The 25,630-nt window shown below is 35.4% G+C and overlaps 4 protein-coding genes across 4 annotated transcripts; 3 read left to right on the top strand and 1 right to left on the bottom strand.

Moving 5' to 3' along the window:
* Positions 1 to 4,722: 4,722 nt before the first annotated feature.
* Positions 4,723 to 9,328, top strand: LOC105187667 (glycine-rich cell wall structural protein). Its single transcript, XM_011148612.3, has 7 exons — positions 4,723 to 4,866; positions 5,984 to 6,793; positions 7,105 to 7,134; positions 7,488 to 7,823; positions 7,890 to 7,961; positions 8,289 to 8,433; positions 9,017 to 9,328. The coding sequence occupies exons 1-7, from the start codon at positions 4,803 to 4,805 to the stop codon at positions 9,156 to 9,158; spliced, it is 1,599 nt and encodes a 532-aa protein (XP_011146914.2). The 5' UTR covers positions 4,723 to 4,802; the 3' UTR covers positions 9,159 to 9,328.
* Positions 9,329 to 13,974: 4,646 nt separating this feature from the next.
* LOC105187662 (myosin-M heavy chain) lies at positions 13,975 to 16,884 on the top strand. Its single transcript, XM_011148606.3, has 8 exons — positions 13,975 to 14,401; positions 14,619 to 14,832; positions 14,922 to 15,063; positions 15,134 to 15,248; positions 15,349 to 15,402; positions 15,873 to 16,019; positions 16,103 to 16,218; positions 16,646 to 16,884. Exons 1-8 carry the CDS (start codon positions 14,305 to 14,307, stop codon positions 16,814 to 16,816), a joined length of 1,056 nt encoding a protein of 351 aa, XP_011146908.1. The 5' UTR covers positions 13,975 to 14,304; the 3' UTR covers positions 16,817 to 16,884.
* Positions 16,885 to 17,512: 628 nt separating this feature from the next.
* Positions 17,513 to 21,508, bottom strand: mah (solute carrier family member mahogany). The gene is made up of 9 exons (XM_011148605.2): positions 21,205 to 21,508; positions 20,453 to 20,573; positions 19,957 to 20,069; positions 19,707 to 19,839; positions 19,510 to 19,644; positions 19,226 to 19,335; positions 18,946 to 19,152; positions 18,347 to 18,668; positions 17,513 to 18,065 (listed from the first exon to the last, which is right to left on the bottom strand). Exons 1-9 carry the CDS (start codon positions 21,338 to 21,340, stop codon positions 17,645 to 17,647), a joined length of 1,698 nt encoding a protein of 565 aa, XP_011146907.1. The 5' UTR covers positions 21,341 to 21,508; the 3' UTR covers positions 17,513 to 17,644.
* Positions 21,509 to 22,042: 534 nt separating this feature from the next.
* Positions 22,043 to 23,729, top strand: Sumo (Small ubiquitin like modifier). The gene is made up of 3 exons (XM_011148604.3): positions 22,043 to 22,252; positions 22,364 to 22,489; positions 23,075 to 23,729. The coding sequence occupies exons 1-3, from the start codon at positions 22,235 to 22,237 to the stop codon at positions 23,207 to 23,209; spliced, it is 279 nt and encodes a 92-aa protein (XP_011146906.1). The 5' UTR covers positions 22,043 to 22,234; the 3' UTR covers positions 23,210 to 23,729.
* The last annotated feature ends 1,901 nt before the right edge of the window (positions 23,730 to 25,630 follow it).

Genomic DNA, 25,630 nt, shown 5'->3' with positions numbered 1-25,630 from the left:
AGATATATGCATTTTCGATTGCGAACTCGTGCGTATGTAGGAAGATGAAGGCTTGCACGGATACATATATTGTAGTATGAAGGCATATCTGTATAGAGGTTCGTTTAAAGTCTAGATTGTCGGTTAGTCGCCAGAGTGACCTCGGCTTTGCCTCATAAAGCGCCTACAGGCCTAATATATCATGCTTTTTGAGTGTGTGAAAAAGTCTAACAGATAGTAATATTGTAATACTATCGTAGTAACATTGTTACATTAAGTCCAGTAGTTAATTCTTTCCGATGAAATTTACGTAGTTCAGAGCAAAATTTGTAATTGAAATATTCTTCCTCTTTTTTGCGGTTTTAAAATGTTGACATTTAACTTTTCGAGATGACATATGATTTGACGTTTGATGCACAGAACTCTAAATAATCAATAGTGTTCACGATGACTATCAACAAGTTGGGAATAAGAAAGCTACTTGCGATCGTTTACATCGTATGGGATAGATACAGAAAGAAGGGAAGTGAGTTTCACACGAGCTAATCATTGACAACAAAAATGGCCACATGCGTTACCTTGTTTGCCAAACAAAAAATTTTTTTGTACAAAATCGTAACTGTTAACGAAAAATGTATTATATATAAAAATTCTAAACGCAAAAAATCATGGGTAGACTTTGGTTAACCGACAACGTCGACAGCAAAACCTGGACATTTAAAAAAAAAAATGTTCTCTGTACATAGTGGGGCCGAAAAAGTGTGCTGTACTATGAGCTCTTGGAATCGGCTAAAACAAAGAATTACCAAGAGCAATTGATATATTTGAACGATGCAATTGAGTAAAAGAGACATTTACTAGAAAAAGCAGTTATAAAATCATCCTGCTGCACGACAATGCTAAACCGCAGAAGCCATTAAAAGAAACCATTTACACTTGGGTTGGAAAGTCCCACACGCGTATTCTCCATATTTGGCTCCATTGCATTTTCATTTGTTTCGATCGATGTAACACGCACTACCCGATTTTTTGACATTTTTTGATGACGAAATTTCATCGATGACTTTATAGCCTCAAAGCCACCAAGTTTTTATCGTGATGGAATTCAGCAACTGCTCAATAAATTACGAAAGATCATCGATAACAATAGAGAACATTTCATTGATTAATCTTATTCTATTGATTTTTAGATAAAGATTGAAAACTGTCGAAAATCGGAAAGAATTAATTACTAAACTTTATATTATGTGAAAAATTCGGCGACATGACGATTGGTGACATCATGGATATAACACACACGCATACACACACACACACACATACAGTCACACTTTACATTATTTAAATAAAAAATACTCGCCTTAAACAAATGTAAGTTAAAAAGTTTCTGCCATATTTTATAATCTGTACTATTTTATAACCTTCACATACACATATGTATAACATTGATTTTTCCTCATAAGAAATTTTCAATTTTGACAAATGATATTTCTTAAGTCCATTATTTCCAATGTTGGAATAGTCCATCTATTTGAAATATAGATCTTTTAGCGATAGACACCGTATACATATTTCCTGAATATACCTTCCCTAAGTTATATTCTACAACTAAGATAATGAAACGAATGTAACGTCGTTATTATGTATTATCGTCATCATATTTTGCCGCAATAAACATATATTGATATGATTAACAATATCTTTTTCTTATAAATGTATCGAATAGTTTCTAAAAGATATATCGAAGCAGAAATTGCTACCAGTATAGACAATTGGAAATATAAAAACTTATATATATTTTTCTTTATATATACTATATTTTAATATTATGTATATAAAGCTGTAGGATATATATATAAATATATATATCCTACAGCTTTATATTTTATTCAAAAAAGCTAGAATATATTAAAAAATCTTTTTCCCTTCGGAAAGAAATGGAGGAATTATATTCTTTAATTCTGCAAATGGATTTTGATCAAATTATTATTTGAAGTTATAAAAATGTAAAAACATTAATCATGGATCGAAATAATACGATAAATCTTGAATCTTTCTTTATTGAAGAGAGATTAGAGATAAAAGTGTTGTATTTGACGTTTCTTAGAGGAACGCCTTGTATGTTAAAATTTAAGATTGATCTCCTAGGAAGTAATGTCAGGTTTCTACGTTGATTTGTGAGAGGTAGCCTCAGTGGATCGGATGATATATTAATGTGAGAAAAAATCGTAAAACTCACTGTTGTAACCGTTTTTTTCCTTACGATAATCTCAAGATCAGGTATACGCGGCCGCCTGCGTACGTCGCTTGTAAATCACGCATATGCGTCAAACGTGAGAAGAATAGTCACTCGTAACGTATGTTGAAGCGGTTTCTGGTTCGCTCGAAGAGCCGGTAATGAACTTAATGAGTTTCGGTATCGTACATTTTTTTATGATTATCTCACGGTGAATGTAAAAGATTGTTGAGCGCTTTAATAAGCCGTTCACGTGCTCATGAATACTCGTTGGAACGTGACATACAAGGTGGGCCAAAACATCTCCGGTAAACTGTTTTGCTTTAAACTTCTATGATAAAGAGTACACAACGTTTTGATCACGAGTCAATGAAGGAAACGCTTTTGAAGGGAACAAGCGTTAAACGACACAATAACGTATTTGATGACGTAATTACTAACTTATTTCTTATTTCCGTATATTTAACAATTAGTTTTATTTACATAATCTCTCTCTGTCGGAATTATTAAAAAGACATATGTCACATACTTTATCGCTCTTAATAATTTTGTTGTAGATACTTGACGTAGAGAAGCTGAGATTGCTCATAGCTATTTATAGTAATGCAAGAAAAAATGATACAAGCGGTTAGCCAAGCTATTTTTATAATCCATAATTATCATTTATAATAATTGATTTACTCATTGCTATTCATTTTCCCTGCATATATGTATACGTATGTATACATTAGAATTCATTTTCTTGCCGGAAGTCGAAGAAAACAGCTGAAGCCTAGATTCCTCCGTTAGATCTTAAGGAAAAAATTGCGTGGAATTCCCGCGGCTATATTCCAGGACATCAAAGATGGTGGACGATATCCTATAATTGCTTCGATATCAGCGAAGGCGATCGCTTATGATCGTTCGTGAATAATCAATATTCAACACATATGTTGTCACTGTCAATGTGTACAAAATGATGTAAAAATGCAGACTCATGTCCGCCAAATATATCCCGTTAATTATTTATCGAGTTGCGTCCTACATATGACATGAATAAAACCTCTAACCTTAAACATTTATTTTTTTTGCAATTTATATTCTGGAATTTTTGTTTATAACTACACATGTTGTCTTTACGCGAGAACATTATATTGTTTTCTTATTTTCATTTAATTGACTTTCTATCGATCTTTATTTAGATAAAAAATAAAAGACTATTTTTTAAAGCTGTGTGTGCAGATTTAAAAAATCGTCTTTCGCAGGATGATCATTTGCCTCTCATATCATGATTTCTTTAATCACGGAAAAAGGGAGAAAAATTTTTAAATGTCCGAAAAGAAAAGCATAACGATTGAGGCTAATCTCTAAACTACCAAGATTATCGTACATTCTCTTGGTACTCCTGACGGATATTTTTAAATAATAAGAAAGCGGAAGTATTCGCAGGAGATTAATTCATCGAATAAATATTTGTATTCGCATGTCAATCACTTTGTACTTAATGCGTGAAAATCATAAATCATCGTGAAAGAATTAAAAGATTCTGTCAATAACAGACACACATCACACACACACACACACACACACACACACACACACACACACACACACATCACAAGATATCTCATTAAAATTTTTTAAATTACACATGCCGTTGTGATTTTTCGAATTCATTGAAAAAACTGTACTTCCCCGGCTCAACCGCAATAAAATATCAAATTATAGAAATATCATGATGCGCCTTAAATTCCGAGAAAATAATAGCAATGCTGAATTCTCAGAAGATAACAATTTAAAAATATTGCTTCTATTCGTCGCCGTTCTAGCGATATCTCGCGCTTCCTTGTAACTTAAGATTTAATTTCTCTTTATTTATAAGGCTCGGTTATTGAGACATCTCCGTTCTAATGCGAAACATTTTTTTTTACATACTGCCCATTAGTTCCTTGTATCATTACATGGTATTTTATAAAAACGGGGGTCCGCGCGACCGTCGCTGACAAAGTGGATGCCTCCTATTATGCGTTATTAGCGAGAGTATATACGAGAGAGGTGATAAATATACAAAATGACATTGAGGTGCAGCGAGATAAGACCGCTGCAGGCTGCGAACGGCCTTCGTGAAACGTTTTGCGTTTGTCGGCTTAAATGCGTTCTTCGCGATGATTCTTTGGGCAAGTAATCATCATCGGCAATGTCAATGATCAAACGAACAATACCGCTTGCTCCAAGTAAATAATCGTCCCTCTGTCTTCTTCTCTCATATACCGTTATTCTATTCGCGTTATACATGTTAATGACATGACAGCGTCGATTCATCGCGGCCGATCGAGAAGTAGACGAAAGTATGAAGACGTGATGCGACGCGATTGTACAGCTTCCTATGGACGGATTCCCAATCAGAACAAAACCCGTCGACCGGATTGCCGATCACCTTAGCCTTGGCTGCGTGCGCTTGTCGCATTTTTTACTCCCGTTGTTTCTCAATCCGATCTTCCTTCAGCAAAGCGGTTGATGTTTTAGCGAAGGAACGAGCCGCCGAAGTGGGAGGCAAGATATAAAGACTTGGTAACCGCCGACGATCAGGATAGACGCAAATATCGTCATGTCGCAGTATCGGACGATCAGCCTTTTGGCGTTACTGCTTGCAGCATGTGTCCAAGCGCGAGGTATATCAATTACTTTCCTCTCGTAATATCACGTTGTGTCACCCTCATCATCATCGTCGTCATTATTATCATTTTAACGATCTTATATCTGGTAATAAGATGTAATAAAATAAATGAAGCTTCTCTGTAGCTTGGCTAATGCTATTTAATATTAAATGATTCGCACGTATACAAAAGCGTGCAATTTAATAACACGCGCCATTGAGAAAAAAAGTTTGTCGGAACTAAAAGTAATTGTTCGTTGCTCTAAAAATTGTTCGTTAATCGATTTCCTCTGTAACAAAGCTGATATATAAATTGGAAAATTCTGATCGTTGAATACTTTCAAATTCAGCTTTGCCAGGCAGCAAGCAATTAGTTATTTGCTGCGACTTGCATCTTCGTTAGAAAAGTTGAGTCATGCCGTTCCTTCAATTACTGATTTATTTGTTTCCTTGGCTGCTCGATTATGTCATTACCTTTACCTATCGCATTTGAAACTGCAGTTAAACGTTTCAAGCAAGTGAAAAATCTCAAGTTATGAAGCTGCAAAGAAATCTACGATATGTATTATTTTTATTTAAAAACGATGTTTCCGCGATATGTAATGCGCAAAATAGTAATTAATGTTTCCAAGATTCAGCCGTTAGTAAGACAGCGATAATCCTTTCGTCATACAACACAAATATACATTAATCACACACTTTTCTTTTTGTGACAACAGCCTTGCTTCTCGCTCTTTCTGAAGACGCACTATAAAAATCCAAAGCAAGTGCGCAAAATAACAGAATCTTCGTTCTTTTCTATGTCGGAAAATCGATAAGGAATTTCTGCTAAGAATATATAAATTTTTCGTAGATACTGATAGCTACACTTGAACTTTGACCCAAGATAATCTAGTTTCTTGCTTAAGTACATTTTCATTTTTCATAAATATTGAGCAATTTTGCATTTACTGCCTCAGAGCAGAAAAAAAGAGAAGGATTCGCATAAAACATATTCATATGTATGATTGTATTTTCAGCTTCTTTTTTTTCAAAACAGACCGACAATCTGTAGTGATTTTGTGATGCAGCCATAGCGGTTCCATTAAAAAGTCTAATGTTAAAGACATGTATTCGATTCTTTGGATTTACAGAAATCGAATTATTGCGATCGAAGCGTGGCGGCGACGGATCGTCGGCTTTTAGCAGCGCCAGCAGTTCGGCCAGCGCCAGCTCATTCGGCGGTGGTAGCAGCTTCTCCAAATCTGATGCTAAAGCTATTGGCAGTGGCTTGGCAGGTGCCCAATCTTCGGCAATATCGAGTGCGAACGCTGGTGGATATGGAGGTGGTCCCGGTGGTTTCGGAGGCGGTGGTCCAGGAGGTGGCGGTGGTCACGGTGGTTTTGGAGGCGGCAGCGGCGGCGGTGGTCACGGTGGTTTTGGAGGCGGCAGCGGCGGCGGTGGTCACGGTGGTTTTGGAGGCGGCAGCGGCAGCAGTGGTTTTGGAGGCGGCGGCGGCGGCAGCAGCGGTGGTTTTGGAGGCGGCAGTGGTCACGGTGGTTTTGGAGGCGGCAGCAGCGGCGGCGGCGGTAGTCACGGTGGTTTTGAAGGCGGCAGCAGCGGCGGCGGCGGTGGTCACGGTGGTTTTGGAGGCGGCAGCAGCGGCGGCGGCGGTGGTCATGGCGGTTTTGAAGACGGCAGCAGCGGCGGCGGTGGTGGTCACGGTGGTTTTGGAGGCGGCAGTGGCAGCGGTGGTTTTGGAGGCGGCAGCGGCAGTGGTGGTTTTGGAAGCGGCAGCAGCGGCGGCGGTGGTCACGGTTTTGAAAGCGGCAGTGGAGGTGCCAGTAGCGGTGGATTCGGTGGTGGTCACGGAGGTGGTCTCGGCGGTGGTGGACACGGTGGTTTTGGAGACGGTGGATATAAAGGTTCTGGAAGTCACGGTGGCGGCGGCAGCGGTGGATACGGTAATTTCCTTTTCATCGATTTTGATCCTTTGCTCTTGGAAAGTTTGTTCAATCAATTCTGTTGTTGTAAATTGTCTTCATCATTTGCGATGATTTGTCGTCTTCTCAGTATTTCGTTGATAAAAAATGTGGGATGATTATATTATTATATTACTAATTTTTCTATCAAGTTTGAATCATAATTGAATAATTGAACATAAGATATCTCCTGCTTACGCTTCTCTCAATACTTAAAATGTCAAGTTTCTGTATCCTGTTCGTCTAATTAATGTAAGGTTTCATTGTATATAATATCGTGAAAACTTTTTTAGGAGGCAGTGGAAGCTACGGAGGTGGTGGCGGTAAGTTGAAGATAGAGTTGGCATTCTACTTGTAGAAATTTATGCATGTATGTATATGTGTGTATATAGAGAATAGATAAAATATTAATATTAATAACTGAAAATTATTATTGTTAACAGTAATTTAGATTTATATGATCTAATATAATATTCTTTGTATTCTAATAAGATTTAAATTTCCGTTCAATAACGAGACTCAACTGACGACTTCGCGAACTTTTTTAAATATTTTAAAACAAATGCTTCCTCTTGTGCAAAGCTTTTGTAATAACTTTCTATAATTTGTTCTATAATTCTTTACATCTTCATTTCACGTTAACACTTAACATCATCAATAATCCATACAATTCTAGGTAGTGACGGTGGAAGCGATGTTAATAAAGTAAGTGGTAATTATGGTGGAGGTGGCGGTTATGGTGGTTCTGGCGCTGGAGGATACGCAGGAGCCGGTAGTTCCGGTGCCGGTAGTTTCGGCGGCAGTGGTATCGGCAGCGACCTTGGAAGATATGATACCGGAAGTAGTGGTAGTTACATTGGAACTGGCTCTGGAGTAGGAGGTGGTTATGGTGCTGGAGACGGCTTTGGAAGTGCCGGAGGTAGTGGTGGTTATGGTGGAGCTGGTTCTAATATGGGAAATGGTCATAGTGCTGGTGGCGGTGGCTATTCAAGTGGTGGTCACGGAGGTGAATGTAAGTGAATGTCAGAAATATATGTACGTTGTAAATACATGTATAAACATGATGATGATGGCACAGTTGGTGGAGGACACGAAGGAGGCGGTGGTGGATTTGGGGGAGGCGGCCATGGCGGAGCAGGAGGTTTAGGAGGTGGTCATGGCGGAGGAGGAGGCTTAGGAGGTGGTCATGGCGGAGGAGGAGGCTTAGGAGGTGGTCATGGCGGAGGAGGAGGCTTAGGAGGTGGTCATGGCTTAGGAGGAGGAGGCTTAGGAGGTGGTCATAGCGGAGGAGGAGGCTTAGGAGGTGGTCATAGCGGAGGAGGAGGTTTAGGAGGTGGGTATGGTGGAGCAGAAGGATTGGGCGGCACTCATAAAGGTGAAGGTTTCGGCGGCAGTAAGCGAAATTACGGATTTAAGAACAGCTTGGACAATGATAGCCGCGAAGATGAACTTTGTCACATTGTATTGAACATTCTAGGTGGATGTGCTGGAGGATGCGGAGGTGGCAGTGGAGCCAATGCTAATGCTCAAGCTAGCGCGAGCGCGAATGCAAACGCTGGCGCCGGAGGTAGTCACGGAGGTCACGGAGGTTACGGAGGTCACGGAGGTGGCCATACACCAGAGTACGTATTATTTCATTACTGAATATAAACGTATTCAAAGACAATGTACTTCAATCGCATCTGCAGTTTCAAGCGTTTTCGGAGAATTCACATGCATCAACGTCTTCATAAGAAAAGACGAAACGTATTTAAAATAATATTTCAATTTGTCAGGAAACCTGTCATGAAGAATAATGAAGCGAAGAATGGGATGTTCATATCCCACAAAGACTATTTATGATGTTTCGGTATTGTATAATGACATCGGAATTAATTTTATCAAATTAATTCGCATTGAATTTTCTCGACAATGAGGTAGTCAAGGTGAACCGGTTTCTCGATTCCAAGACAGAACGTTCCTGTATTTGAATCTCGATGACACGGATACTGTGTTTGATTATGCAGATCAGCAAAAACTGATAATTTACTAAATAAATATCTCGATAAGACATAAGACAGTCTAAAAATCTTAAACAGTCGCTAGTAGCGCAGTTTTTCAAGCATTTAAGATGCCAATTTTCGCATCTAACCAATGCATTATGCACGACTTATATTATAATCATTGAACGTCTTCTTTTATTTTGTTCTTCTAATTTGTTCGCAGTTTATTTTCCCGTATCGCCGAAGACGACGTAAGCCACAGTGGCACCATAAATGGAGCCAAGGGCGTTTACAGCAGCAGCGCGGCGAACATAGATAGTAGCGGTAAAGGTACCTACTCTGTAAAAGCGGGCAAAATCGCGTAAAATCGCATTTACGCGAATAAGTGCGAAAACGCACGCGGGATCAACGAATACTCAAGTTTTCACAATTAGAATTAGAAGATGCTCAAAAATACTCTCGAACGACCGACGGGCGCAGCTGTGATCGATTACAATCGTACATATCGACGCAATTGTAGCACAATGCAATAAAGTCTACGCTTTATTTATTTTGTAATCACCTGAAATGATGTGTGACATCTAAAATAAATTTATCAAATTGTATATAATTTTCTGAGTTTTTTACCTTATATTTGTTGACCACCCATAAAAAAATACAATAACGCTGTTACGTCGACAGTTATCGCTGCAGCGATATTTGTTTTCCAAGGACTTGTCCAATCTTCCGTAAAAAATAAAATTATCAATGCTAATCATCTCAGAAGTTACGACAATCAGCACCTAATGATATCCGGCTATTTAACAACGTCCACGTAGTTATCTGTGGCATCTCGTTTGAAAGATATGCATAATAGCAACTGAACGTTTCATTATACATCTCACCAACAATTGCAACTTTCAATCGTGGAATTTACATTGATTACATCTTTTCTCCTATTAAGTAAATATTTTTCAATCTTAATCCGATCTTATTTTCTGAGAAATTATAAATGATATTCACCGATATTTATTACAGAAAAATATATTAATATAAATGTGTGTACGAAAATTAATAATAATTGTATAATCAATAATTATTGATAGGAGAAAAAAATAGTGAATTATAATTCACTAGCTCATTGCACATGTTAATCAGGCAAACTGGTTTTTAATTTTCACTGCTAACAAATATTCCCTGTTTCGATGTAATTTAACATTACTAATCGTTGCGTAACCGGTAATTATATAAGTCTGAATTTTTAATTGACATTTGTTTATTTGTCGGAATTACAAATCCGGTTTTATATCTACTATTTTGCCACTATTGACCATCATGGACCTTGCAAAATAAAATGCATTCTCGGAAGAAAATTAAAAAAATCGACATAAGCACATCTTTTGTAGAATTATTAGCATGCGGTTATAAAGAAAATTTTTGAAGGAAAAAATTAACATTATGTATACGATATATTTCTTCAATTCGTTCGCTTTTCTTATCTTTTATTTTTTTTCTTTTTTTAAAGAAAGAAGCGCATTGGACAAGTGCTTCTATAATTTATAGCTGTGTCAGCAAAACCAATTGTAAAAGGAATTGGAATGTTAATGGAGCTGTAGATGACGGAATATTTAACATCGGAGTCTCAAACGTATCCTGTCATGCTCATCCATCGTGAATAATTCATAGCGGTTTATATATAGCTTGTGGTTTTGTTCGAAGTATACCGATGACATAAACGGTATTCCCGAAGGTATATTTTATCTACATTACGTGTGTGTCATTACCTAACAATATATTTTTTATATCTGTCAGGAAATCTTTAATATATTCAAAGATCGAATGTTATAAATATTAAAAATATTAAAGAGTGATAATTATTAAAGTTTTTGTTAAATGTATAAAATAAACTATTATGGAGATTATCATATATTAAATTAATAATTAAATATTGTAAATTAGAATATATTTATATATTATTTATATATTTCTATTATTTATATATTTATATATTCTAATTTATATATTTATAAATTAGAATATATTTATAATCATTTTATATACTTTCAAATTATGTGAATGAATTGTCTATAGAAACAGTGCACATGTGAATGAAAAAGGGATGAAATTTCACCTCCAGAAACTTTATTTTGAAGGTCATTGATAATATATCCTCTAAACTAAATAATTATCAAATATTTTTATATACACATGTAGAAACAATCTCTAAAATTAAAAAAGGGTATATTCATTGAATATTTCAGCATACCTTCCTTTTTTTTACCATGTCCTCATTATAATTTTTTTCTCCTACAGAGACTTCTTAACTTAACTTCTAAATATTGTATATTCTCCTGGATTCTTTCATCAACCTCTATCTCGGTTCTAAAGATATCCTACACGTCCTTAATTTATTACAATTAGTTTCTTAAAGATGAATGTCTGTATTTGTACCATATATAGACCTATGACTTTGAGATGTTTATATCACTTTTTTAGAGTAGTCTTTAATACATTTATGATTTTTCTCTGAAGCTGTTGAGCAATTGTAAATAATCATATTTTATTATATTTATCATATTTTATCATATTTAAATAATTGTATATCATAGTTTGACTATGAAAGATGTAAAAATATTCATCAAATATCCAGACAAATAGTCTTTGATCTAAAATAGTCAAAAACCATTTTTATCTGCATCAATGTCTATTTTACTGACTCAGAGCTATTGGTGTCTGGTTCTTGTACTAGCATCTCTAGTAGATGTCTATGCATGTTTACTTGGCATTTTATCCACTATTATTAAAATTCTAATATATGTTTAAATATTGCATATTTTTATGAAGAATCTACTTTATTGCAATGTCCTCTATTCCTATTATTATGTAAAGTGTTTGTTTAGGAAATATTTTCAAACTTAGTGGTAGATTCTGCATTTCTTATTCTACTTAAAGTTATTACCATACACAAGAAGATTATCACACGATCTGAAGATTCGGAGGTTGTTACTTGGTCCAAAATAGTTTGCATGGTCACAATCTTTCTATTGGTAACAAATCTAGGATCCAGAAAATTGCAGTTGTAATTATACATATGATGTTTTGTGATAGTTGAACAAAGTTCAAATGATTTGAGCAAGTACCAAATAGAAGGTATCAATCGATTGGAGTAATCAGATCTGCCTGTTTATTATCTCGATCAGAAATACTTGACGATTTGTCATTTTTTTTCTAAGTTGATCCTTCTTTGCTGGTCGAAATTCTTTCTTCTTGTTAAATTGTTTGAATCTCAGTTCAATGGCGCTTCTTGGTACGACATTGATAAGGCAATACCAGAGAGAACCTAAAGGCTCGTAACAATAGCTGTAAGAGTAAGGCTGTAAGGCTGCAACGTAAGCTGTCAGCGAATGAAAATATTTCATTTCGTGTCTTGCAACCTTACAGCCTTACTCTTAAGGCTCGTCTACAATAGCTATAAGAGTAAGGCTGTAAGGCTGTAACGTAAGCTGTCAGCGAATGAAAATATTTCATTTCGTGTCTTGCAACCTTACAGCCTTACTCTTACAGCTAATGTAGACGAGCCTTTACAGCTAATGTAGACGAGCCTTAAAGGCCATTGCACGTACAAAGTTTTAGTCGTACCCGTAAGTCCGTAAGCAAATTGACCAATCACAATTCGTATATTTCGAGATGCTGGATTGCGATTGGTCAATTTGCTTACGGTCATAGATAATAAGTTAGAACAGCACAGACACGAATCATGTCTTCCAGTTTAAAAAGATCTTCGAAAAAGAACAGATTAGATTTCATTGTCATCAAGGTGTTTTACCGATTAACTTTTTGTGAACTTTCAGAGTTACATTCGGTAGCACTCGTCGGGATGAAGAAAATGACAGTGGTGGTACTACGTAATTTTATAGACATAGAAAGGCGTAAGCAAGGAAAAGAAAATAGATAAGACAGGAAAGTTGATGCTTATAATAATTTGTACTACCTAATAGCTTTTTTATGACAGATCGGGAATCTTCGGTTATAGAAGATTGTGTAAAGCCAGCGGCACACGGTGCTTGTTTTCGTGCTAGATTGCTTGCTGGATGAACATACTGCGTTCTGATTGGTACATTTCCGAAGATGGATGGAAATGCACCAATCAGAACGCAGTATTTTCATCCAGCAAGCAATCCAGCACGAAAACAAGCATCGTGTGCCGCTGGCTTTATACTTGCTCTGTTCTTTGTAGCTGCACTGTTGAACTGGTGCAATAAGCTAGAGTGAGAAAACCTATATTTGTCTCACTTTAACTTATTGCACCAGTTCAACAGTGCAGCTACAAAGAACAGACCAACTATCTTTAATGTTTTAGCTAAAAACGTTCGGCAACGGATAAAATAGTATAGTGATTTTTATGAAATTACTAAATATTATTATTATTATTTACCTGCACAAAGTGTACAAGACTGCGTTCCGATATTCATTGCCAGTACTGAAAATACATAGTTTGTGTCACGTATACTATAAATTTTCAGTACTAGCAGTAAATATCGGAACGCAACCAAGGTGCGGATGCAAGCAGTCGATGATAGATCGATCAGAGAGAAACCTGTGGTGTGATTCTGTAACTCGTTATTGGAGTTAACGACATTTTCGTTATCGTTGCGCAGCTTTTATATACCGTAGAAAAGCTGCGCAACGATAACGAAAGTGTTAACTTCAATAACGAGTTACAGAATCCAGTTGCTGAATCAATTTAATTCGGAAGAGTCTTTTATTCGCATCCGTGGCGGTTGGATGTGGTTCCTGTAACTATGCATATTTTTGATCTTGGGGACTGCGTACACGTTGTCCCTATTTTTCTTTTACCTCCATGCTACTGGAAAATAACCTTACAGAATTTCATCTTTCTACACCGTGAGGGTGGCGTTGGAGCAGTACCCTATCTTGCCCAGAGCCATTTATTGATTTGAATTGAATTGCTTTAATTCGGAGCTACACGTAGTGTAATAAGACAGTACAATTTGGTAATATAACCGGACCGCTTCATTGCACCCTATTACACCCGACTGTATTGTAAAAAAAAATATTTTTTTTTTATATCTACAGATAGTAGATATCGGCTGCGTTCCGATATATATTCATTGCCAGCACTGAAATTCTATAGTATACATGACACAAACTATGTATTTTCAGTACTGGCAGTGAATTTTACGTAACAAAATCTTCCAACATGGAAAACCGACCATAAGAGAGAAGATAACCTTAGGCCATACATTAGAAGAAAAAGAAGGAGAAAGACCGTATTATTGTAAAAGCGGCAGTAGACTTTTAGCAACACGATTATTGTCCTAAATGCGTATTTAGATATATGATGTATATACAATTAAATCTATAATTTTCAAGAATTCGTAAAAAATTTGGGTTGAGTATATTGATATTTACATAAAAAGGAGAAAACAACTGGAAATAACTAATAAAATCCAAGTAAACATAGCGGTCAAATAAAGGTTAATAAGATCAGAAGAAACTAAAATCCAGAAAATGCCAGCGATACTAGCTGGAACGTCTGAACGTAACGAACAAATGTGGCAAGCGTTAAAAACTCATATTATGCGAGAACGACAACGGAAAAAGCAAGGTAAAATAATGGTTGAAACAAGAAAATTGGTATGTTTTGATACATATAACCTATATAACGTTTAAAATTTCTTTTCTAATTGCATTTTTTTCTTAATGTCTCCTTTTTCCGCTAAAAAAAAGAGAGAGAGGGAGAAAAAATGTGTGTATTTTGTCTTAAAAGAAAAAAAGAAATATGACACAACTGAAAAGATTATATAAGATTTGTTTTATTTCAGAACAAGAAGCAGATGAAGAGGAAGAACGTTTACGTAAAGAAAGAGAACGTCAACAGAAACAAGATGTAATGACATTGGGTGAAACACGAGAACAGATTTCTAACCTACAGAATGAGGTCTCACAGTTGCAAAAAGAAAAGCACGATTTGTTTATAGAATTAAAAAGAGTTCTTGAGGAAGAAAATAGAAAACGACAGCAAGTAAAGGAAAGCAGGTTTGTTTATTACATTATTTGCAATGTTTAATATAAAGTTTGATAGTTGTAAAAGTTTGATAAAGTCCAACATAACCTTGATTTCTTAGTATCTGCCCTGAAGTGTTGACGGTAGGAACATATTCAGCAATGAATACTAAAGTAACACATCCTCAACTATTTTTACCGATAACACGAAGTACTAGCCCTATGTATGAATCCAGTTTTACTGGACCACAACTATTAGCAACTGTAAGTAATTTATTGATAGATTCAAATTTTTTGTTCTGAATGAACATATCTTAATTTTTTGTTGTTCTAGGGATCTTCCAAGAGAACATTTAGTCCACCGCCAATACCTGCCACACATTCATATCATATATCATATTATAAACCACCGCCATGTATTTCAAATTATAATCTTCCACCACCTCCCAGTAAGTATGTGACATTGTGTACTATATGCATTATAGGTTGAATATTTAACTTTAAAAAGCAGCATTAATCATGGGTTTTGTTATATTTATGCCTATATAGAGTCTGAGGAAATTGGTAGGAGGTCCAGTGACTCCAGAGCTGTTCTTTGGAATAGTGAGTGAAGAGATTTGATCTCTAATTTCTATTAATTACTTTTTTATTTTGAAGTACTGATTCTTTGCCATCATATTAATTGATAGTGTCAAAAGCAAAAAAACTCAAAATTTTTTGAAAGAAGATGATATTTGTGATTAATTGTAAAATATTTATAAAATATAGATAATAGGTAAGTTACATGATCAGTAGTTAAAAGATAGATTACATGAAAAGACAAATAATGTAGATCATATTGGTTTAATTTTATGGGTATTTATTGATTATTATATATTTTATATAATAATAAAATAGCATATATTTTGCTGCTTCTGACGTCATTAATCTAGATGATTGACAGAGGGATAAAATAAAATTAAAGAAAATTTAATACTTTCTGTAATATATTCGAAAGCATTGAAAATGTTAAAATGACTTCTTGAAATTTTAATGAAAAGACTGATTTATCCTTTTTTTCTGCAAATTTACAGAGAATAATCAGTACTCTTATTATTCAACGACTCCGAACGCCTATGGTTATCCCTCAATTACACCACAGCCATCTAGAGAGGCCCCAGAACCACCTAAACCAACTTATCCTACAGGAAGTAGAGTGTCATTAACAACGCATCAACCTGGTAATTTTACTTATTCTGTAACTGAAAGATCGTAAATACCACAATTCCATGTTATCTTATTTCATAAAAATTACATTTTGTAGCGTATGTGACCAACATACACCCGATGGAACATAAAGGCACATATGGCGATGAGAAACACTATCCACGATCAAATCAGCTTACTGTTCACGGCATTCCTATTCAACAATCACCTCAGGTATTTTTCTTTCTTTGGTTTCTTTGTCGCTTCTGACGTCATTAATGACAACAGTAATGAAACAGAAGCTTTAAATGCTATCAATCGGACGTATTTTTTATTTTTTCTATCACTTATCACGGAATAAGTGTTTCAGTTTTTAGAGCATTCTTAAGTTCATTAAGGGCTGCAAAATCCACTGACATTTTACAAAAACCAAAATATCTTTATAAAATAATTGTATCATTTTAATGCAATATATGCGTTTACACAAGCGCATTTGGTATACAAACGCGTTAGGTGACGGGTATGATGACAATTTATGTGCTCTCTCTCTCTCCCCCCTTTCTCTCTTTCCCCCTTCCCTCCCGCCCTCCCCTCTCTCTTTTTTAATATTTTTAATAAGAAATTCTCATATACTTTTTATCTTTATTATGTATTCATGAAGGGTGCGAAGACAGGTGGAATTACCACTGGTTTTCCTGTACGAGCACCTCCCGTAATTCCATACCAACAGCCACCACACACGTCTGCTGTATCATATGCTGGTACGTCCAATGTCGGCACACCTGGCAGGGTACTGTATACACATGGTGCTCGGTATCTACGAGACATGTAGGATGACTGATACTTATCGAAGAAAATTTTTCACGTACAATTATACGTTATTATTTTGTTGTAAAATTGATAAAATAAAATTAATATAGTGATAGATTAAGAATATTATACTATACGTGTTTATTAAAAATTTTATAATATTCGTGATGGTATATATAATGGTATATATTATCTGGTTATATTGCTATTTAATATATAAAAAAGTGCAATATAAAACTACATGAATGCGTTAGCGACGTATGCATATACATACATATACAGAATTGGAAGTTTCTTTTTTTTTAATAATGCGCTATATCTTTATTCAGACAATAATTAGTTGTTACAATTTTCGTTACCTTTTTTTATGATTGATTCATGATGACTATCGAGGAACTTATTCTACATATACGGAGTAGTGATTAGTTAAAAAAAAAAACTTATAACGGTAATAATGTTATAAATAATGCGTTATTTCGCAATTCTGTATATATATGCACATGCGTATATATTAATAAATTATATGAATATAAACATTATAAAGATTTGTTTTTTTATATGTGCAACAGATTAATGTATAAGATTAATATACACGCTCAAAAAAAATGTTATAAAATAAAAGCAAAAAGAAATATATAAATTTTCTATTTCTTTTACAGTAATTATGAATCAAAATTACAGCAATTTGATTGTTTTTCTAATTTTTACCAAAGACGGAACACAGAAAGGGGATAACAACCACATCGTAGTCATTAAAGAAAAAGAGGGAGAGAAATTGCACGAGTCGATTATTTCCTATAAAATTGCTTTCGCGTGTAAATATTTTGTTTATTTCTTTCCAAAATTATGATTATGATGTGGAGATTTGACCCACAGTGGCATTGATGATGCACGGTGGCGTGAAACGCACGTAACGTATAGTGTTCAAGACGTTGACGTACGTTGACGACATCGTAATCACGATACCGATTGCTACAATGAAATAACCGAAGCAGTTAACCATCTTCTCGATATCGCGCGATCTCCCTTCGCTCTTTTTCGGTATTGTTTCCCCTGTATTTCCTTCTCGTAGATTATCTGTGAGCTTGACAGTCCGATCTCTGCTCGGTTCAGCGGCATCGACGAGGAGTGGCCGATGTTCCGAATGCGCGCTGGTCAGAGGGATCTGAGTGTCTTCTTTGCTAGAATCGTCTTCGTGATGATCGATAAATTCGTTGGATCGTGAATCCATCTCATCGTCCATCAAATCATTATAGTAGAAATACGTATATCTGCCAAAAATTCACAACATTAAACTATGCTCATCAGACTCACGGATATTTTCATCTTTTGCGAACATGAAGAGATCCGTTCCGTGAAACCGTACAGTTAAGCATTATAAACACTATTGAAACGTTACAGAGAAATTTGATCGTGAAGTTTTGATATGATATCTGAATATTCGTCATCTATTACTTCTTGATAAAAATAAACATTTTTTTAAGACAGTGAAGTTATCAATACGTTTCAACGAATCGTTGTTCCTAAGCTCCTAAAAAAATGCGTTTACTACCTGCGAGGATTATTCGTCGCACTGAGGAAACCATAGTAGATCGAACGCGAATGAGCTTCAGAGTCCATTGAGCATTGCTCTTCGCCACTGAATCTTCTACGTGAACTAGAATGAATTTCTTCGGTGAACGCTGCCTGGGTCGATTTTTGTTTCAAAGCTAACGCTCGGCTATATATCAAAGGTGGTAACACGAATACCAATGAGCCGGTCAACGATCCACCAATCAAGGTCATAACGATGTCGAATCGTGATACTGATTCGCCCACAGCTACGCTGAGGAGAACCACCGCCGATCTCATGGCGCATCGTTTCCATCCAAACGCTATTGTGACAATAACGTTACAGTGATAGATTTCATTTTTCATATCATCTGTCCAAGTTTGTCATAATTTAGACTCGTGTATACAAGTATAAAAAGCTTTAGAATACATAGATTTCTCTTTACGTGTATTTTTAGATTCCACGTTCTACAAAAATGACAATCTGTAAGTTTGGACACTTGTAGAACCCTTTTTTTGTATGTGGACAATTTGGTGTTTTAAAGAAGTTCTTTCCGCATGTCAGATTGCAGTGTATATAAAAATAATTTCTGTACTTACTTCTCTGCACACTCCACTGATCCTCCAAATGTTGGAAAAGTGCAGAGTAACCGATCACGCTGGAGAAACACAGCTGAAGAGCGGCCAACAGCACAGCGATATTTGCAATCAATCCTGATGGCACAACTTCAAGAATGTTAGCAGTCGTGCTGTCGCCGTACTTCCACACGGCCAGGCCAACGGTAACGGCAAACAACGATCCGCTCGCTGCGCAAAAACATATACGTATTAATGTGGAAAACGTCTTAAATATATTTCCAAGACTTTAACGATTCCTTACTTAGAAAAGAGAAGAGGACGGCTTTGTCGATATCTTGAGGTTGACGCATATCGACCTGTATTGTCATTAAGGTTGGATGCACATCGAACTGAAAGGCCAGCATGCCGTAACTGAAAATTTATTCGTACATCCGTTAATTACTTCTAGTAAAAGGACGAACTGGTGAGATAGATGTAATTGATGTATTAATCTACTACTAGATTAATAATCTACTATATAACTATATATCGAGAAAGATTTCTACGAAAAGATTTATATCTCGTTATATAAGACAGTTTGTATACCCGGATATAAATTTGTCCCACGTCGGGGAAGTGGTTATTGGCGTGGCGTTAGACATTCGATCATCAGTTATAATACTCCACCACACTAATATCGCTGTCAAACCAACAGCTATACTAGAGGACGTCGCCACCCATCTACAACGATTATATTTCCTGGATATCTAATTAAATTATATTAGATATTATCATTAGCTTACTTCATATCTCGCGGACTGCCCAGCCACATTAATGGGCAAAGTAAAACGCCGACTATCAGTAGCCAATAACAAAAAGAGAGATCAAAATGCTGGCCTGATATTTTGAATCCAAATAGATGTAGGTTCTGCGAAGCTAGAAAGCAATTTTTTAACATAGCGAACAATAAGGCACACCAATTATTTTTATTTAGGAGAATTCGAAACACCCACGAAGTTTAGAAATGAAAATAAGATATCTTTCTTCACTCACCGACCAGCAGATTCGGAATACCGCAACCGAAGACTGTCAAATTCAAAAGTACAGTGACGATAGATCGTGCGCGAGAGCCCATCGTTAACTCCGTCACAGCGGCAAGAGGGTAGCTGTAATTTTAGTCATTAAAATGTAGATATCTATAATTTTTTATTTCTGTTTCTCTCGAATAACACGTGGACCCAAACAATACGAACGATTAAGAGAATTGAGAGAGAGAGAGAGAGAGAGAGAGAGAGAGAGAGAGAGAGAAAGAGAGAGAAAGAGAGAGGGAGAGATGATTAACAAAGAGAAACACAAAATCGATTATTTTTTTACAAGTTACTAAAAAACGATTTGGAACGAAAATCTTTCGGAATCTCGAAGAGGCTTGTAAAATTTTACGGCGCTCTAAATAAATATTTCGAATGGAACCTTTGTCTTTACACTTATCCAGTTCTTTGCTCTTTGTCGCGTTATCTATACTATCGTGAACAAGAAATCGCGACAGTACCGATTCTTCCGCAATATCTGTGGATCCAGAATATTGGCGATGATCCATGATTTTCCCAACAAAGTAGCCGTGTAAATTTGCAAACCGAAGACAATCAGCACCATTGGGATCCCATATAATCCTGATGACATATATGTACACTTTTTAAATTTCATTACATATAGAACTATAATTTAAAGAGAAACAAGTAAGCAATATTAAGCAAGTAATATCTTTAGCGTTAAAAACTATCTGTTTATATCATATTGATATTATATTATGTAAACACCTCTCTCTACGTTATAATTTCTCTAATACAAATGCGGTCAATGACCTCAACGGTTGACGTTAAAGAAGCAAAACAACAACATATCTTTCTTCAACAACATTCTACAATCTGTAAGAATGAATTAAAGTTCGGCGACAAACTGACAATCATTGTCGGAAACCGTAAATTTACTAAATATTACATATACATAAATAAATTTTCTTTCCTTTGTAAATGAAAATTACATACAATATATCATTCCTGTAATTGACGCGTGACAAGTTCTTTAACAAACACGAGGTTGATTTTTCCATCTTAAAAATATGACGATTATATAAGGACGTGATCAAGAGTTTCTTGCAAGACTATCCAAAGAATTGTGAATAAATAAAATCGTAGAACGAAGTTTTCTCGTTCAATCTTTTACGGTCGCTTGAGAATAATTCCTCCATCGCAATGGAATCTCGTTGATCACAATTTCGCGGGATTACAAAATGAAACTCACCACATTGGGCAATCGCACGCGGCAAAGCGATGATCGGGAACACGCCGAATACATCGACGATACATAAGGTCGCGAAGAATAGCGACAATCCCGAATTTGCGTCCCTCCAGAGCAATGGGATACTTTCGCGATTCATGTCACGGCTTTCACGATTCGCGCTGAAATATCACCGCGGCATCCGGCATAGGGAGTGCAGACCGGTTCCCTCGACGGCCGCACACCGCATCGCAAGGGTAACTCGATACTCTATCGAGCACGAATGACGTACTCCGTCGGCTAGCTGAAGGGCACCGAGGAAGACCTACAATGCTACAATGTATGAATTTCACGTTTAGTAAGTATACTATAAGCGTCAATATAAAATAATGTAACGTAAGCAAGACATGGCTAATAAAAACAACGAGGATACGTCCCGAAGAATCATGCGAGAATTTGGAAGAGACGAAATTGGATGAGGTGGTATAAAGTTCGAAAGTTTGCGAGATATTGCATAACAGCTTTTTAAAACGTTATAAATAATATATATTATTAGAAACAGTTTTACATATATAAAACACACATTATATTTGATTCTTCTGCAACGTTTATTTTTTGTATTTGCGTTGCTGAAATACAACACTTTTGTAAATCGATGGTAAAGTTAGTGTGATTCAAATATGAGCGGGAGTTGACACAACTGTCAAACCAACCAGAACTTTGTAGCCAGATTTTTATTGGACAGTTTCTAGCCAATCATATCGATAGACGCTTCAATCATTTATCGAATAGAGAATCGACTGTATAACGATAATATTAACTTTGCGATTTACAATCGCGATCAGTCTCTATATATCACATCATTCGTGCAAAATGGCAATGTCGCGATCGCCGTTTTGAGGAGAAGCGGGATTTTTCGGCGAGTGTTGTTTTCAGAATTGTTCGACGTAACAAGTGCAAACAGATTGACCGTTTTGCTGACATCATCGATATCGTGTTATTTGGTGAGTTTATTAGTCACATCTGTCAGTGATATCGCACGAACGGGAGCATCATGTCGGACGAAAAAAAGGTAACGCTTTTCAATCTAACCTATCATGATATATCGAAGTATTATTTACGATGTAGCGCGGGCCGGAACCGGATCGACTGTATCATTACGATCATATTTTGTTCGTAACAGGAGACGAAAACGGAATCGGAGCACATAAACCTGAAAGTTTTGGGTCAGGACAATGCAGTAGTACAGTTTAAAATTAAGAAACACACACCACTACGCAAATTGATGAACGCATACTGCGATCGTGTAGTAAGTATCATTATGTGTGATCTTTAAAACGTATTTTCGTCGAGCATTATGCTAAATAGTTCCATTGCATGCATCCAGTACTAAACTCTCCACGCTTATTGAGCTTTTAAAACTTTTGAGTATTCAATAAGCAGTTGTAACACTCAATGCACAATAGGTTTGGTCTTTTTCAAAAATTTTCTAAACTAGTGCATAATGATGCACTAAGTTAGAGTAAGACAAGTATATTCTTGTTTTGCAATTCTAATTTATTGCATCAATGCATCAGTCCGAGAAATTTTTTGAAAAAGAATAATTGGCTTCATTGGCAGCAAATATAAAGGTTAAGTGATTGGATTTTGAAAGATTAATATAACTAGTAAATTTTAAAATATATCATAGATTATTTTTACTTAGTAGTTATGCAAATATTGTATATTCTGAATACAATTATTGTATAGACATTGAAGTGAAATAACAATGAAATGACTTTCTTGTTAATATTTACTTCAGTCTTTAGAAATAGTAAATAAGTTATCATTGTATAATTGGGTTTAGGCTAATTATGAAGTAGACAATATTGTTATAATTGATATTATATCATAGGGTCTAGCGATAGCAGCAGTCAGATTTAGATTTGATGGACAACCCATTAATGAATTAGACACACCAACAACATTAGAGATGGAAGAAGGAGATACAATAGAGGTATATCAACAACAAACTGGAGGTTCGTGTTGAGATCCAATAAAAGTGGACAATGGACAAAATAAAAGTTATCGTTCCAGTGTTTACATATAACTCAAAAAATATGATTTATTTTTTGTTTATTTCTACTAAGACTCCAGAAAATCGAAGACTTTGGTCTTTTTTGTAATGTGTGTGACATGCTTGTTTGCTGTGTTATCGAAGTATAATTTTATCATCTTTTCAGTGTTTATTAAAATTATCAAATTATAATTTAATAATAATTTCTTCCTATATTTAAAAGTTTATATTCCATCATTCAAAGTCTTCGATTGTCACAATTGTTTAAGTATGAATAAATTTCTATTAACGTGACACATCTAAATACAATCGTTCGCAAATCGTAAGAGAAGAGTTTGTTTCTGCTAAAAATATATGGAGCGGAAAGTACCATAAGTTACATAAGAAAATATTCACCACTTTGTCATCAAGAATCTCGAAATTTCTTACACATTTTCACACAAATTAGCAATGTAATCTTTCAGATGTCATAATAAATTCTCATTTTTAGATATGCTCTTTTTATATTTGTAAACTGTACAAACAACGGCATATATTAACATTAATACTCAGATTTGTGTGCACAAATTGAGCCATTTACGAATTTCCCATTTTTACCTATATGCTTTTGAGATGGTATTTTATATCAGACACTATTGTTATTCATAATTTTACACGCGGCCCATGTTACTTTGTACAGCGAACGAGAATAAATCATGTGTTATCTTTTCTAGAAAAAACCTTCCATCTTAGCATTTATAATATCAAGTTCTTGATAAAGACTCGCTGCATAACATATTTAGCGAGGGATAAACGTTAATATGAGATGATTTATATTTTCTTTATGGGATGTATGCAGTATATTTTTGTCGAGATTTAAGTATTATACGAAATGTAAAATGTGTGTATCCTGAATATAATGCATTAATTGTATTTACTGAATGTAAATTTTATATAAATGTAAAGTACACACATTTTTAAAGTATCTGCGAAAAAATACAATTTTATTATGCATTACTTATTATAATATTGATTAATTATTAAAGTAGAAAGTTCAATAAAGTTTGAAATGTGTCTTAGAACATAAAATGTCTTAGTTTCCAGTTGCATTGTTATACTTTTTGTATTTAAACATATTTAAATATATATATTTGAAATTTCTTGGATAAAGAAGAAAAAATTGTGCAGAGGAGTGTTAGCAAGTACTGGCAAAAACAATAAAGTTCGTTACTTTTCTTAAGCTTTCTGCACTTTGCTGAGATGCTCTTTTCTGCTGCTTGTTTCATTTTAGGTACATGAGGTTTGCACTATGGTGCGGCTAAAAAGAACAAACCTTTGACTATGGCTGCATTCCGATATTCACTGCCAGCACTGAAAATTTATAGTATATGTGACACAAACTATGTATTTTCAGTATTGGCAGTGAATATCGGAACGCAGCCTATATAACTATGAACTGCCAGTTGATTAAACCCATATTCTTGGGTTGAATATGCACAGGTGAGCTTTGTGATTGATTAGTACATTTTTATGACATCATTAATCGACTCCAGTGGTACGATTCTGTAACTCGTTATCAAGAGGCACGGTAGTGCCTCGCGCCAAGTTCAAGCGCAACTTCGTTGCGCCCGAACGGTTGGAGTTAATGACAGTTTCGTTATCGTTGCGCAGCTTTTCTATGGTATACAAAAGCTGCGCAACGATAACGAAAATGTCGTTAACTCCAATAACGAGTTACAGAATCGCACTACTGATGAGTTAAACCTATGCCACTTAAATGCATTATAACAGTGCCTCGCTATCAACATTTCGAGCACTACCATAAGTTAAATGGCAGAAAATCGACACACAACATTAGATTTCAATGGTAAAATAGAGAAGAAAACAAAGATAGAATATGATTTACGTCACACTGTTTTATCACGTTTAGCAGAGTTTAGAAAGTTTTCAGAACCATTTGTAATTTTGACATTCTGTAACAAGAATATAATTTTCAAAAAATGTCAAACCTTTTGCATTCACCTAATAAAACTTAATATACAATAGTGAAATAAAGACAACAATTGTATTAACAATTATATATTTATTCTTATTATAAATGTTACATTATCGCCCGCTAAAAATAATGGCTTTTATTATAGCATCGACGAGACAGTAGGGAGTTTTTGCAATACCGTCTTTCAAATACGGTAAACACAAATTGTGAGCGTTATTGGGGAGTTTTTGCAATACCGTTAATAAGATACTGTAAACGTAAATCGTGAATGCTATTGGTCGCGTATATTGTGACGTTTTTCTGAGCGAATAATATTCACGATTTATGTTTATCGTACCTGAGAGACGGTATTGCAAAAACTCCCTATTCGCTCGGAAATAACGTTGCAATGTACGCAACCAATAGCATTTGCGATCAAC

This window comes from Harpegnathos saltator, unplaced genomic scaffold (genome assembly GCF_003227715.2).
Source record: "Harpegnathos saltator strain DR-91 unplaced genomic scaffold, Hsal_v8.6 scaffold121, whole genome shotgun sequence".
Taxonomy (NCBI): Eukaryota; Metazoa; Arthropoda; class Insecta; order Hymenoptera; family Formicidae; genus Harpegnathos; species Harpegnathos saltator.
Note: the sequence above shows the minus strand (reverse complement) of the source record. Positions and strands in the feature narration are given on the sequence as shown.

Excerpts from the sequence above, each read along its gene's own strand:
- LOC105187667 (XM_011148612.3), top strand. The coding sequence starts at position 4,803 with ATGTCGCAGTATCGGACGATCAGCCTTTTGGCGTTACTGCTTGCAGCA. Across the intron at positions 7,135-7,487 it reads AAGCTACGGAGGTGGTGGCG|GTAGTGACGGTGGAAGCGAT; the intron begins GTAAGTTGAAGA and ends ATACAATTCTAG. Across the intron at positions 7,962-8,288 it reads CGGAGCAGGAGGTTTAGGAG|GTGGATGTGCTGGAGGATGC; the intron begins GTGGTCATGGCG and ends TGAACATTCTAG.
- LOC105187662 (XM_011148606.3), top strand. The coding sequence starts at position 14,305 with ATGCCAGCGATACTAGCTGGAACGTCTGAACGTAACGAACAAATGTGG. Across the intron at positions 15,249-15,348 it reads TAATCTTCCACCACCTCCCA|AGTCTGAGGAAATTGGTAGG; the intron begins GTAAGTATGTGA and ends ATGCCTATATAG. Across the intron at positions 15,403-15,872 it reads CAGAGCTGTTCTTTGGAATA|AGAATAATCAGTACTCTTAT; the intron begins GTGAGTGAAGAG and ends GCAAATTTACAG.
- mah (XM_011148605.2), bottom strand. The coding sequence starts at position 21,340 with ATGAATCGCGAAAGTATCCCATTGCTCTGGAGGGACGCAAATTCGGGA. Across the intron at positions 19,153-19,225 it reads CGTCCTCTTCTCTTTTCTAA|CGAGCGGATCGTTGTTTGCC; the intron begins GTAAGGAATCGT and ends GTTTTTGCGCAG. Across the intron at positions 18,066-18,346 it reads GCGACGAATAATCCTCGCAG|ATATACGTATTTCTACTATA; the intron begins GTAGTAAACGCA and ends AATTTTTGGCAG.
- Sumo (XM_011148604.3), top strand. Across the intron at positions 22,490-23,074 it reads ACGCATACTGCGATCGTGTA|GGTCTAGCGATAGCAGCAGT; the intron begins GTAAGTATCATT and ends ATTATATCATAG.